The sequence below is a fragment of the Microcebus murinus genome, chromosome 21 (genome assembly GCF_040939455.1).
Source record: "Microcebus murinus isolate Inina chromosome 21, M.murinus_Inina_mat1.0, whole genome shotgun sequence".
NCBI lineage: Eukaryota > Metazoa > Chordata > Mammalia > Primates > Cheirogaleidae > Microcebus > Microcebus murinus.
Window position 1 is genome coordinate 9,081,172 of NC_134124.1, and position 11,137 is coordinate 9,092,308.

Below are 11,137 nucleotides of genomic sequence, written 5' to 3' on the forward strand. Positions count from 1 at the left end.
CAGTTTTTTGTTTACTTTTATTTTGCAGAGGAATTTTATTTGATATAAATTTGACTTATATGTTTTGAAAACATATTGTGAAGATAGTTAAAAATAATTTTTAAGGCATTTGGGTTTATTTTAGTGGTGTTACTATAAAACAATTGTAATTGTCATAGGTTGTTCATTTGCTTTTGAAAGGCTTGAACAAGATTTTTAAGCCTCTCACTATTTTATTCCTGTTATAATTCATTCACTTAAGAAGTGCCTACTCACCCATCATGGTAATTTTGCTATTGCACGTATGTGTGTGTAAATATCCTAAATTAGAACTGCAGAAAACTTGAGACTTCTAAATGCTAATACCAGCTTAGTAAAAGTAAAATGCATCTCAGGATTTGGGATTATGTTTAGGGTTTGATCCTATAACTAGGCTCTTGAAGATTTCTTGAATTTAAATTTCTTTTCTGAGCCCTTCTGCATCAGTATCCTGTAAAGTTTTACTGCTTCTTACCATCTTTCAAAATATAAACAAATTTTAAAGGGTGGATCTTGGTGGGAGGTGAGACCGGTTCCCAATGTTAAATGTGCGCATCAGTGGTCACCTGGGCCCAGTACCAATGGAGACATGAAATCTAAAGGCTAGAATGGCCATTTGCTCCACAAAATAACACATAAAAGCAACAAAATCAGATCTAAAGTAAAATGTCATTTTAAACTGTTGAAAGTGATTTGGTAGAGTACAAAAGAACATATTTTAAGAAAGTTAGAATGAGCTGTTTCAGTTGTGCATCCATGTGAAATGGTGAGAGAGCCTGAGTATGTTGATTTTAAGAACAAAAATTTCAAGTACACTAATTCTAAACAAGCTGATCTATTCAATTAAAATTGATTCAGTCTAGGACTGAGCACAGTGCCAGCCAGCTGTAGTCTCAGCTACTAGGGAGGCTGAGGCAGGAGGATTGCTTGAGGCCAGGAGTTTGAGATGAGCCTTGGCAACATAGCCTTTAAAAAATAAAAAAGAATTAGCTAGGTGAGGTGGTGCATGTCTGTAGTCCCAGCTACTTGTGAGGCTGAGGTGGGAGGATTGCTTGAGCCCAGGAATTCCAGGCTGCAGTGAGCTATGATCATACCATTGCACTCCAGCCTGGGTGACAAAATGAGACCCCATCTCTTAAAAAAAAAAAAAAAAAAAAGGATTGAGTGTAGACTACATATTTTGTGTATTCCTTCTTGTAGCATTTGTAAAAAGCTAATCCCTGATTTGATTCTGATAAGGTTGAAAGTGGAAGACACAACAAAACTTTTGTTATTAATGGAAACAATATTTGCTAAGGATTGTGTAGTGTTCCATGGTATGTTGCCTGTACAGTGGAATAGAAGTTAACTTCATACTTTCTACAGCATTTGGTTGCACATTAATTTGAGGGGACAACTATATTATTGACATTTCACAATTTTAAAAACTGTGAGGAACTTTGCCCTGGTAAGAAAGAAAATCCAAACTATTCCTTAAAATGTTGGCTAATTAGTTTTTTCTTAATTTAACAAATGGAGTAAAAAGGGTTAGACCAGTGTCACTATATTTAGTAAATTTATGTAAATAAACTTACTGTGAGCACAATGCCTCTAATTCCAAATTCATTACTTTATTATAATGTAGGGACATAGAGAAGTAATGCTATCTACTAGAATATCCTTTTGTGACTTTATATTGTAGAATGCATAAACATTTCCCCAGTGACTTTTAAGAATGAATTTGTGCACTGTAAAAATGTATGACATAAGCTGAGTAATTTTGAGATACAAAGAAGAGGGACTTAGTAGGGCATATCATCTTTTGGCTATATCATATAGGCAGTATACTTCAAGGGATACTTCTTAAAGTAGTGATAAGAGTAAAGACAAATTATTTTTATGAAGAGTGCTGATATTATCAGGAAGAGATGTTTGGAGATTCATACCAAATTTGCACAAATTTATAAAATAGTCTTAACGGTATTAATATTCCCTAATATATGTAATATGAAACAGCTTTCATTATATAGAAACATTGGGGTAATCATAGGAATCAATGAAAGAAGGATAAGAATTGTTTCAACATATAGCTAATAAAGAGAAATGAATTTGTGAATTAAATAGACTATGAACTCTCTGAGGGCAAGATGTGTGTCTTATTCATCATTATAATGCCACTGACAAGCACAATACTTAACTCTACCTAAGATTTCAAGATATGTTTGCAGAATGGTGGAAAGAATGAACCAATATAAATATCTTTGTATAAAAACTCAATTTGATAATTTCTAACAATTTGGAAGCAAGAGAAAGGTACCTTAAAGCGGGCTTTATACTTTTTCATTAAATATATGAACATTAAAAACATGGCCTGCTCAGTTAAGCTCACAATTATTTATTGTACTGGTTAAACTGGGAAAAAAGACACTTGCACTTTAATATTTATAGCAGCACAATTCACAATTGCAAAGATGTGGAAGCAGCCCAAGTGCCCATCAATACATGAGTGGATTAACAAAATGTGGTATATGTATACCATGGAGTTCTACTCAGCAATAATAAATGGTGAACTAATAACTCTTGTATTAACCTGGATGGAACTGGAGACCATTCTTCTAAGCAAAGTATCACAATAATAGAAAAACAAACACCACATGTACTCTTCATTAAATTGGAGCCAATTGATCAACACTTATGTGCACATACGGAAATGACATTCATCGGAAATCAAGCAAGTGAGGAGGGAAGGAGGAGATGGGTAAATTCATACCTAACCGGTCAAATGCACACTATCTGGATGATGGGCACACTTGTAACTTTGACTCAAGCAGTACAAAAGCAATTCACGTAACAAAAACGTTTGTACCCCTATAATATTCTGAACTTTAAAAAATGGCAACAACAACAAAAACACAAAACTAAAAACAAAACAAAAAACTGAAACAGTCGAGGCTGCAGTTCCCCAGCGCGGACTCTGGGCGCCGCTGTTGGCCACAGTGGAGAACTCGGCGCTCCGATCTGCCCGCGCAGCCGCAGCGCTTTCCAGGGCGGCCCCGGCCGACTCTCCAGCGGTCGCCTTCACGCCGCTTCCTCCTTGGGAATACAAGACACTTTTCCGCAACTGGAACTGGAGCTGAAGTCCGTTCGGAGCTGCGGACACCTGCGACACAGAGGGCGTTCACACGCCGGCGTGCGCGGGCTGGTGAGCAGGCCGAGCGGGGCCGAGGGATGGCGCGCGGCGCAGGGCAGCGGGCCCGCGCGGGGCGGCGGCCGGCGCTCCTTCCCCTGCTGCTGCCTTTGTTCTGCCCGGCGCTGTCCCAGCAGATCCGCTACAGGATTCCCGAGGAGATGCCCGAGGGCTCGGTGGTGGGGAACCTCGCCAAGGACCTGGGCTTCAGCGCGCGGGAGTTCCCGGCTCGAAAGCTGCGCGTCAGCGCGGAGAAGCCTTACTTCGCGGTGCGCGCGGAGAGCGGGGAGCTGCTGGTGCGCAGCAGGCTGGACAGGGAGCAGATCTGCGGGAAGAGCCCCGCGTGCGCTCTGGAATTCGAGGCCGTGGCTGACAACCCGTTGAACTTTTATCACGTGACCGTGGAGATCGAGGACATTAATGACCACACGCCAAAATTCACGCAGAATTCCTTTGAGCTGCAAATAAGTGAGTCTGCACAGCCAGGCACGCGATTTATATTAGAAGCAGCGGAAGACGGAGATATTGGCTTAAACTCTCTACAGAAGTATGAGCTCTCTTTTAACCCTATTTTCTCACTGATAAATAGGGAGAAACAAGACGGCAGTAAATACCCGGAGCTGGCATTGGAGAAAACCTTAGACCGGGAGCAACAGAGTTACCATCGTTTAATCCTGACTGCTTTGGACGGCGGAGATCCACCCCTCAGCGGCACCACTGAGCTCCGAATCCAGGTCACTGATGCCAATGACAACCCCCCTGTGTTCAGCCAGGAGGTGTACAGAGTCAGCCTTCCGGAAAACGTGCCCCCGGGCACCTCCGTGCTGCAGGTGTCAGCCACGGACCAGGACGAGGGCGTCAACTCGGAAATTACTTACTCTTTCTTCAGGAACGGGCAAGTCTTCAGTCTGAATTCAAAGAGTGGGGAAATTAGAACTCAAAGATCACTGGATTTTGAAGAAATCAAGCAGTATTCTGTAGTGGTGGAAGGGAGGGATGGCGGAGGACTGGTTGCACAATGTACAGTTGAAATTAATATTCAAGATGAAAATGACAATAGCCCCGAAGTTACATTTCATTCTCTACTTGAAATGATTCTGGAAAACGCAGTGCCTGGAACACTAATTGCTTTGATCAAAATACATGACCAAGATTCCGGGGAAAACGGGGAGGTTAGTTGTCGATTAGAAGGTGAAGTCCCTTTTAAGATCATCTCTTCGTCCAAAAATTCATATAAGTTGTTAACAGACGGGACTCTGGACCGAGAGCAGAACCCGGAATACAATGTCACCATTATAGCAACCGACAAAGGCAAACCCCCTCTCTCCTCCAGCTCAAGCGTCACCCTACATATCGGCGACGTCAACGACAACGCTCCGGTTTTCCACCAGGATTCTTACTTGGTCGAAGTGGCCGAAAACAACCCTCCCGGAGTCTCCATCGCTCAAGTCAGCGCCTCTGACCCGGACCTGGGACCCAACGGCCACATCTCTTACTCCATCGTGGCCAGTGACCTGGAGCCCAGGCTGCTGTCGTCCTACGTGTCGGTGAGCGCGCAGAGCGGGGTGGTGTTCGCGCAGCGCGCCTTCGACCACGAGCAGCTGCGCGCCTTCCAGCTGACGCTGCAGGCCCGCGACCAGGGCTCGCCCGCGCTCGGCGCCAACGTGAGCCTGCGCGTGCTGGTGGGCGACCGCAACGACAACGCGCCGCGGGTGCTGTACCCCGCGCTGGGGCCCGACGGCTCGGCGCTCTTCGATATGGTGCCGCGCGCCGCGGAGCCCGGCTACCTGGTGACCAAGGTGGTGGCGGTGGACGCTGACTCAGGACACAACGCCTGGCTGTCCTACCACGTGCTGCAGGCCAGCGAGCCCGGGCTCTTCAACCTGGGGCTGCGCACCGGCGAAGTGCGCACTGCGCGAGCCTTGGGCGACAGGGACGCTGCCCGACAGCGCCTGCTGGTCGCTGTGCGTGATGGTGGACAGCCGCCCCTCTCCGCCACCGCCACGCTGCACCTGGTCTTCGCGGACAGCTTACAGGAGGCGCTGCCAGATCTCAACGACCGCCCAGCGCCCTCTGACCCCCAGGCTGAGCTGCAGTTTTACCTGGTGGTGGCCTTGGCCTTGATCTCTGTGCTCTTCCTCCTCGCGGTGATTCTGGCCATCGCCCTGCGCCTGAGGCGACGCTCCTCCAGCCCAGCCGCCTGGAGCTGCTTTCAGCCTGGTCACTGTGTCAAGTCTGAACCTGTGGTTCCCCCCAACTACAGCGAGGGGACTCTGCCTTATTCCTACAATCTGTGCGTGGCACACACCGGAACGACGGAGTTTAATTTCCTAAAATGTAGTGAGCAACTGAGTTCAGGGCAAGAGGTACTTTGCGGTGATCCATCTGGGGCCTTGTTTCCACTTTGTAATTCCGGTGACTCGACTTCCCATCCTGAGTTGGTGAGTTCCATTTAAGTGTCTACTCTTTCATTATCTACCCAATTTTTCATATTTTCATAAAAATAAAGTAGATCTCCAGAGCTAGTAAGTTGTCTTAGGGAAGTTAGGGAGGACAGAAAGCTGTACCCCTATTAAGGGAAGCCGTGAATTGTGAGTGGTGACATGGCGTAAAATAGAGTTTGCTTTGTGGATTTGCAAAGTAGTGAGAACTTGCTTTTAAGCTTCATATTATAGCCAAAGGATTTGACAAATTCTTTGTCTCTTTTTCAAAGCTAATGAAATTTACTCATTGCCTTCTCATCTTTACATATATCTCTAACATACATTTAAATTTTATTATATGTAAATAAACACTAAATTTAAAGTAGGTGATCATTTAATTCATCTTTCAAAGCAAAAAAGAACCCTGCTAGTTGGTATCTTTCTTCACTGATTTTGCTGGTATTTTCCACTCCCTTTCTTGTGTTTATTCCTCATATCTAGTTCTTTAATCCTACGTAATAGATTTGTGATTCTTTGAATCTCCCAGAATTGTATGGGAAAAAAAAAACATTGTATTGTGTGTATGAGAGAGACAGAGACAGAGAGAGGAGAGAGCAGCCTCACTGAACTCATCAGAGGGTCCAAATCATTATCTAAGTTCCTTCAGGTTTTCTTGGATCCAAAATTCTCCTCTTCCTCTATATAATTATAAGAAGGAGAATCTTAATAAAAGAAAAGGGAATGCTATTGTCTCTATTTCTCTTGCTGTGAATTCTGACATATAGTCTTTAAAGAAAAAAAAGGGGGGAAATTAGACACTAGATTGGTCTTATCACTTGGAGCCCAAGTGACTAGATGTTTTCTCATCATCCTTATAGGAAAGAAGAAGAATCCTGAAATTTTCCATTTCTAAGGCAAAAACTATTAGTCTAGTGTACATAAAAAGTGTCATTATTTAGTATAAGTCTTTTCCTTGGTTTCCTTTAACAAGTGATTGATTCAGTGAATGGCTTCTTTACAAACTTCTGAGAGAGATTTCTTACAGTACTACTTACTTTTAACTATGTAGTAGTAATTATTTCTTGTATATTTTGTGTTCTTTCCCCAAAATTATTACACAAGTTTAAATGACCCTTAGAATAAGAGGTTTATGGCCATTTTAAAACTGCATACTTGGCCGGGCGCGGTGGCTCACGCCTGTAATCCTAGCACTCTGGGAGGCCGAGGCGGGCGGATTGCTCGAGGTCAGGAGTTCGAAACCAGCCTGAGCAAGAGCGAGACCCCATCTCTACTATAAATAGGAAGAAATTAATTGGCCAAGTAATACATACAGAAAAAATTAGCCGGGCATGGTGGCACATGCCTGTAGTCCTAGCTACTCGGGAGGCTGAGGCAGGAGGATTGCTTGAGCCCAGGAGATTGAGGTTGCTGTGAGCTAGGCTGACGCCATGGCACTCACTCTAGCCTAGGCAACAAAGCGAGACTTTGTCTCAAAAAAAAAAAAACTGCATACTTTCTTGCGGAGGACTGAAATAGAAACTTGCTTTTCACTGTATTTTCACTTGAATATTTCAACTACATAGCCTGTGTATTGATTATGTATTCACATAGAAAACTAAACATTTTTTGAAATAGCAGAAAACTTTATGCAATTACAAAAATGTGAATTCTTAAAACCTGTTAAAATTTAGCAATATTAGGTGGGATAAATCCGTTAACTACTGCCTAATTAAAAATATTTTTATAACACAAAATTTAAATCTTTCTCCAGGAATTTTACCATCAAAATAAATTAACCTTATGAAATAATATCAAAGTGAATAATCTATTTATATATATTATTTCAATACAATTGTGTATTATACATTTATAGATACATAATATAGGTATAACAATTTTTTTAAAGAATGTATTTCCAAAGAGGATTGCACATCACAATTACTTCAGAAAATAATAGTTGAAACATATAGAAAAAAATTGAAGCACCATAAAAAAGAAATCATAGTAATTTACATATCTATAAAGAGTGCAAAATTCTATCAAGAATAAGATTAAATTAAGTTAGTATTAAGCGAAAATGCCTGGTGATTTAATGATATAGAAATATTATTCCACTTTATTTACAATACAGATATCTACAATTAGTCATTGCTTTTGAAATGTAGACGTAAGAAACAATTAGAGAAATCTAGACTCACAGTTAGAAGAGTACTGTTTTCTTTAGCGAACGTCTATAATCAAGTGTTGCATGTCTCAGTGGATGTAGTAATGGCTTAGGACTCTGAGCGCCGCTGTTGACTAACTCTAAGGGAAAAAGAAAACCAGCACTCCATCCGGATTTTCAGTTCTGCAATACACAAAGCCCGGCAGATTCACAAAGCCGGCTCCAAGGCTGCAGCAAAATTCAGTCTCTTACCTTGGGGCATTCCGGTTTTCTCCTAAGGAAAAAGGATCACGATTCTTTGCAGAAGAGAAAAAAAGAACCTAACGAGGAAGCGTGCATCCAGGAGCATTCTGAGAAAATTCCGTAGGGAAGAAACAATGGCAGCTCCAAGCAAATGCCAGCACCTCAGAAGATTGGTCCTGCTATGCGCCCTGCTGGGGACGATGTGGGAGGCCAGGGCCACTCAGATCCGCTACTCAGTGCCTGAAGAGACAGAAAAGGGCTATATTGTGGGCAACATCTCCAAGGACCTGGGGCTGGCGCCCCGGGAGCTGGCGGAGCGCGGGGTCCGCGTCGTCTCCAGAGGCAGGACGCAGCTTTTCTTCCTGAGCCCGCGGAGCGGCAGCCTGGTCACCGCGGACAGGATAGACCGGGAGGAGCTCTGTGCTCAGAGCCCGCGGTGTCTGGTGAACTTTAAAGTCCTGATTGAAGACAGGGTGAAATTTTACGGAATAGAAGTAGAAGTAACTGATATCAACGACAATGCTCCAAAATTTGAGGCCGAAGATCTGGAAGTGAAAATTAACGAAATCGCTGTTCCTGGAGCACGTTATCCACTCCCAGAAGCTGTTGACCCAGACGTGGGAGTGAATTCCCTGCAGACCTACCAGCTCAGCCCCAATCGCCACTTCTCCCTGGACGTGCAAACCGCAGACGATGGAACCATAAGCCCAGAGCTGGTGCTGGAGCGCGCCCTGGACCGAGAGGAGGAGGCCGCTCACCACCTGGTCCTCACCGCCTGCGATGGCGGCGACCCGCGTCGCTCCAGCTCAGTGCGCATCCATGTGACAGTGTTGGATACAAATGATAATGCCCCGGTGTTTGCTCAACCGATTTACCGAGTGGAAGTCCCGGAGGACGTGCCCCCGGGCACCCAGCTGCTTACTGTGACCGCTAGTGACCCGGATGAGGGAGCCAATGGGAAAGTGGCGTATAGATTCCGGAAAGTTAATGAAAAACAATCTCTGTTATTCCAGCTTAATGAAAAAACTGGGGAACTATCAACAGCAAAAGGTCTGGATTATGAAGAATGTTCATTATATGAAATGGAAATACAAGCTGAAGATGGTGGAGGATTAAAAGGGCGGACCAAAGTACTAATTAAGGTGGAAGATGTAAACGACAATAGACCAGAAGTGACCATTACTTCTCTTTTTAGCCCAGTGAGGGAAGATGTTCCTCAGGGAACAGTAATCGTTCTTTTCAATGCTCATGACCGAGACTCTGGGAAGAATGGTCAAGTTGTCTGTTCTATCCAGGAGAATTTGTCTTTTAAATTAGAAAATTTAGAAGAAGATTATTATAGATTGTCAACAGCTCGAATTCTTGACAGAGAAAAAGCCTCTGAGTATAACATCACAGTAACTGCAACAGACAGAGGAACTCCGCCCCTGTCCACGGAAATTCATATCACCCTGCAGGTGACTGACATAAACGATAATCCACCTGCCTTCTCTCAAGCCTCCTACTCAGTCTACCTCCCTGAAAACAACCCCAGAGGTACCTCCATCTTCTCCGTGACTGCCCATGACCCTGATAGCAATGAGAACTCTAGGGTTATTTACACCTTGGCAGAGGACACCATCCAAGGGTCTCCTCTCTCCTCCTACATCTCTATTAACTCAGACACTGGCGTGCTGTACTCACTATGCTCCTTCGACTATGAGCAATTTCACGATCTGCAAATGCAGGTGAGAGCAAGTGACAGTGGGAACCCACCACTTAGCAGCAATGTGTCATTGAGACTGTTTGTGCTGGACCAGAATGACAATGCCCCGGAGATCCTGTACCCTAGTTTCCCCACCGACAGCTCCACCGGAGTGGAGCTGGCGCCCCGCTCCGCAGAACCCGGCTACCTGGTGACCAAGGTGGTGGCAGTGGACAGAGACTCAGGCCAGAACGCCTGGCTGTCCTACCGCCTGCTCAAGGCCAGCGAGCCCGGGCTCTTCTCGGTGGGGCTGCACACGGGCGAGGTGCGCACGGCGCGGGCCCTGCTGGACAGAGACGCGCTCAAGCAGAGCCTCGTGGTGGCCGTCCAGGACCACGGCCAGCCCCCTCTCTCGGCCACCGTCACGCTCACCGTGGCCGTGGCCGACAACATCCCAGACATCCTTGCCGGTCTGGGCAGTCTTGAGATCGCCGAGAATCCGGAGGCCTCAGACCTCACGCTGTACCTTGTTGTGGCTGTTGCTGCGGTCTCCTGCATCTTCCTGGCCTTCGTCATCATGCTACTGGCGCTCAGGCTGCGGCGCTGGCACTCCTCTCGTCTGCTGCAGGCTGCAAGTGGTGGGTTGGCTGGTGTGCCCACCACGAACTTCGTGGGCGTGGACGGGGTGCGGGCTTTCCTACAGACCTATTCCCAGGAGGTCGCTCTCACCTCCGACTCAAGGAAGAGTCACGTGATCTTCCCCCAGCCCAACTACGCGGACACGCTCATCAGCCAGGAGAGCTGCGAGAAAAATGAAGCTTTGTGCGTTTCAGTTGATGCCAAGTTTCCTGTCGAAGACACCCCTTTGGTTCCCGTGAGTTCCATTTTTTCTTTAGTTTATTACAGTTGGCTTTCCCTTTGAGTGTTTGTACTTAAGGTAGTGTAAGTCGATATCAATATATTTCTCATCCTGTAACTTTTCACTGCACCTAAATTTTGCTCTGACATCTAAAGGAGGCATTTATTGGTTACGTCGCTGATATAGTTTTCACTTTCTTGTAATAATTAACCTAGGGTCAACTTAAGCCATTCTTCATGGGGCAACTCTCAGCCTGCATTGATGGGCAGGGTTCCTTGATGGGTTGCAGTGGCCCACTACCAATTCTGCTGGTGGGATTTCCATCCTGAACTTTATTGTCTCTTTATCTCTAGTGCCCATGTTGTAAAATTCTTACCCCTAAAATCATTTCTAGAGCTGATACTGTTTTTATAAGGGTACATTGGTAAGGAAGTAAATGCATTCTTCTTAGAGAAACAGCTGAAAGCCCGATTCACTGCTACTATTCTGTTTCTATGACAAGAGGACACTCCTTTGAGGTGATGTTTTTCAGATGTTTGTAGAGTCTGTTTGTATTTAAAGATCTTTTCTGAGGAAGGTT

General features: G+C 45.0%; 2 protein-coding genes across 10 annotated transcripts in view; both read left to right on the forward strand.

The window, feature by feature from the left end:
• Positions 1-11,137, forward strand: part of LOC105862535 (protocadherin gamma-C4) — a 162,640-nt gene that overhangs the window by 63,040 nt on the left and 88,463 nt on the right. The window contains exon 1 of one of the 9 annotated variants that reach the window (XM_075996155.1): positions 10-5,625. The exons of the other annotated variants lie outside the window; for them this stretch is intronic. Coding sequence (XP_075852270.1) covers positions 3,226-5,625 — 2,400 coding nt within the window. The 5' untranslated portion in view covers positions 10-3,225. Of the gene's footprint in view, positions 1-9; positions 5,626-11,137 lie in introns of those variants that run through there. 9 annotated transcript variants of the gene reach the window in all.
• On the forward strand, positions 7,452-10,631 carry LOC142863093 (protocadherin gamma-A9). The gene has a single exon (XM_075996158.1). It carries the CDS (start codon positions 8,149-8,151, stop codon positions 10,618-10,620), a length of 2,472 nt encoding a protein of 823 aa, XP_075852273.1. The 5' UTR covers positions 7,452-8,148; the 3' UTR covers positions 10,621-10,631.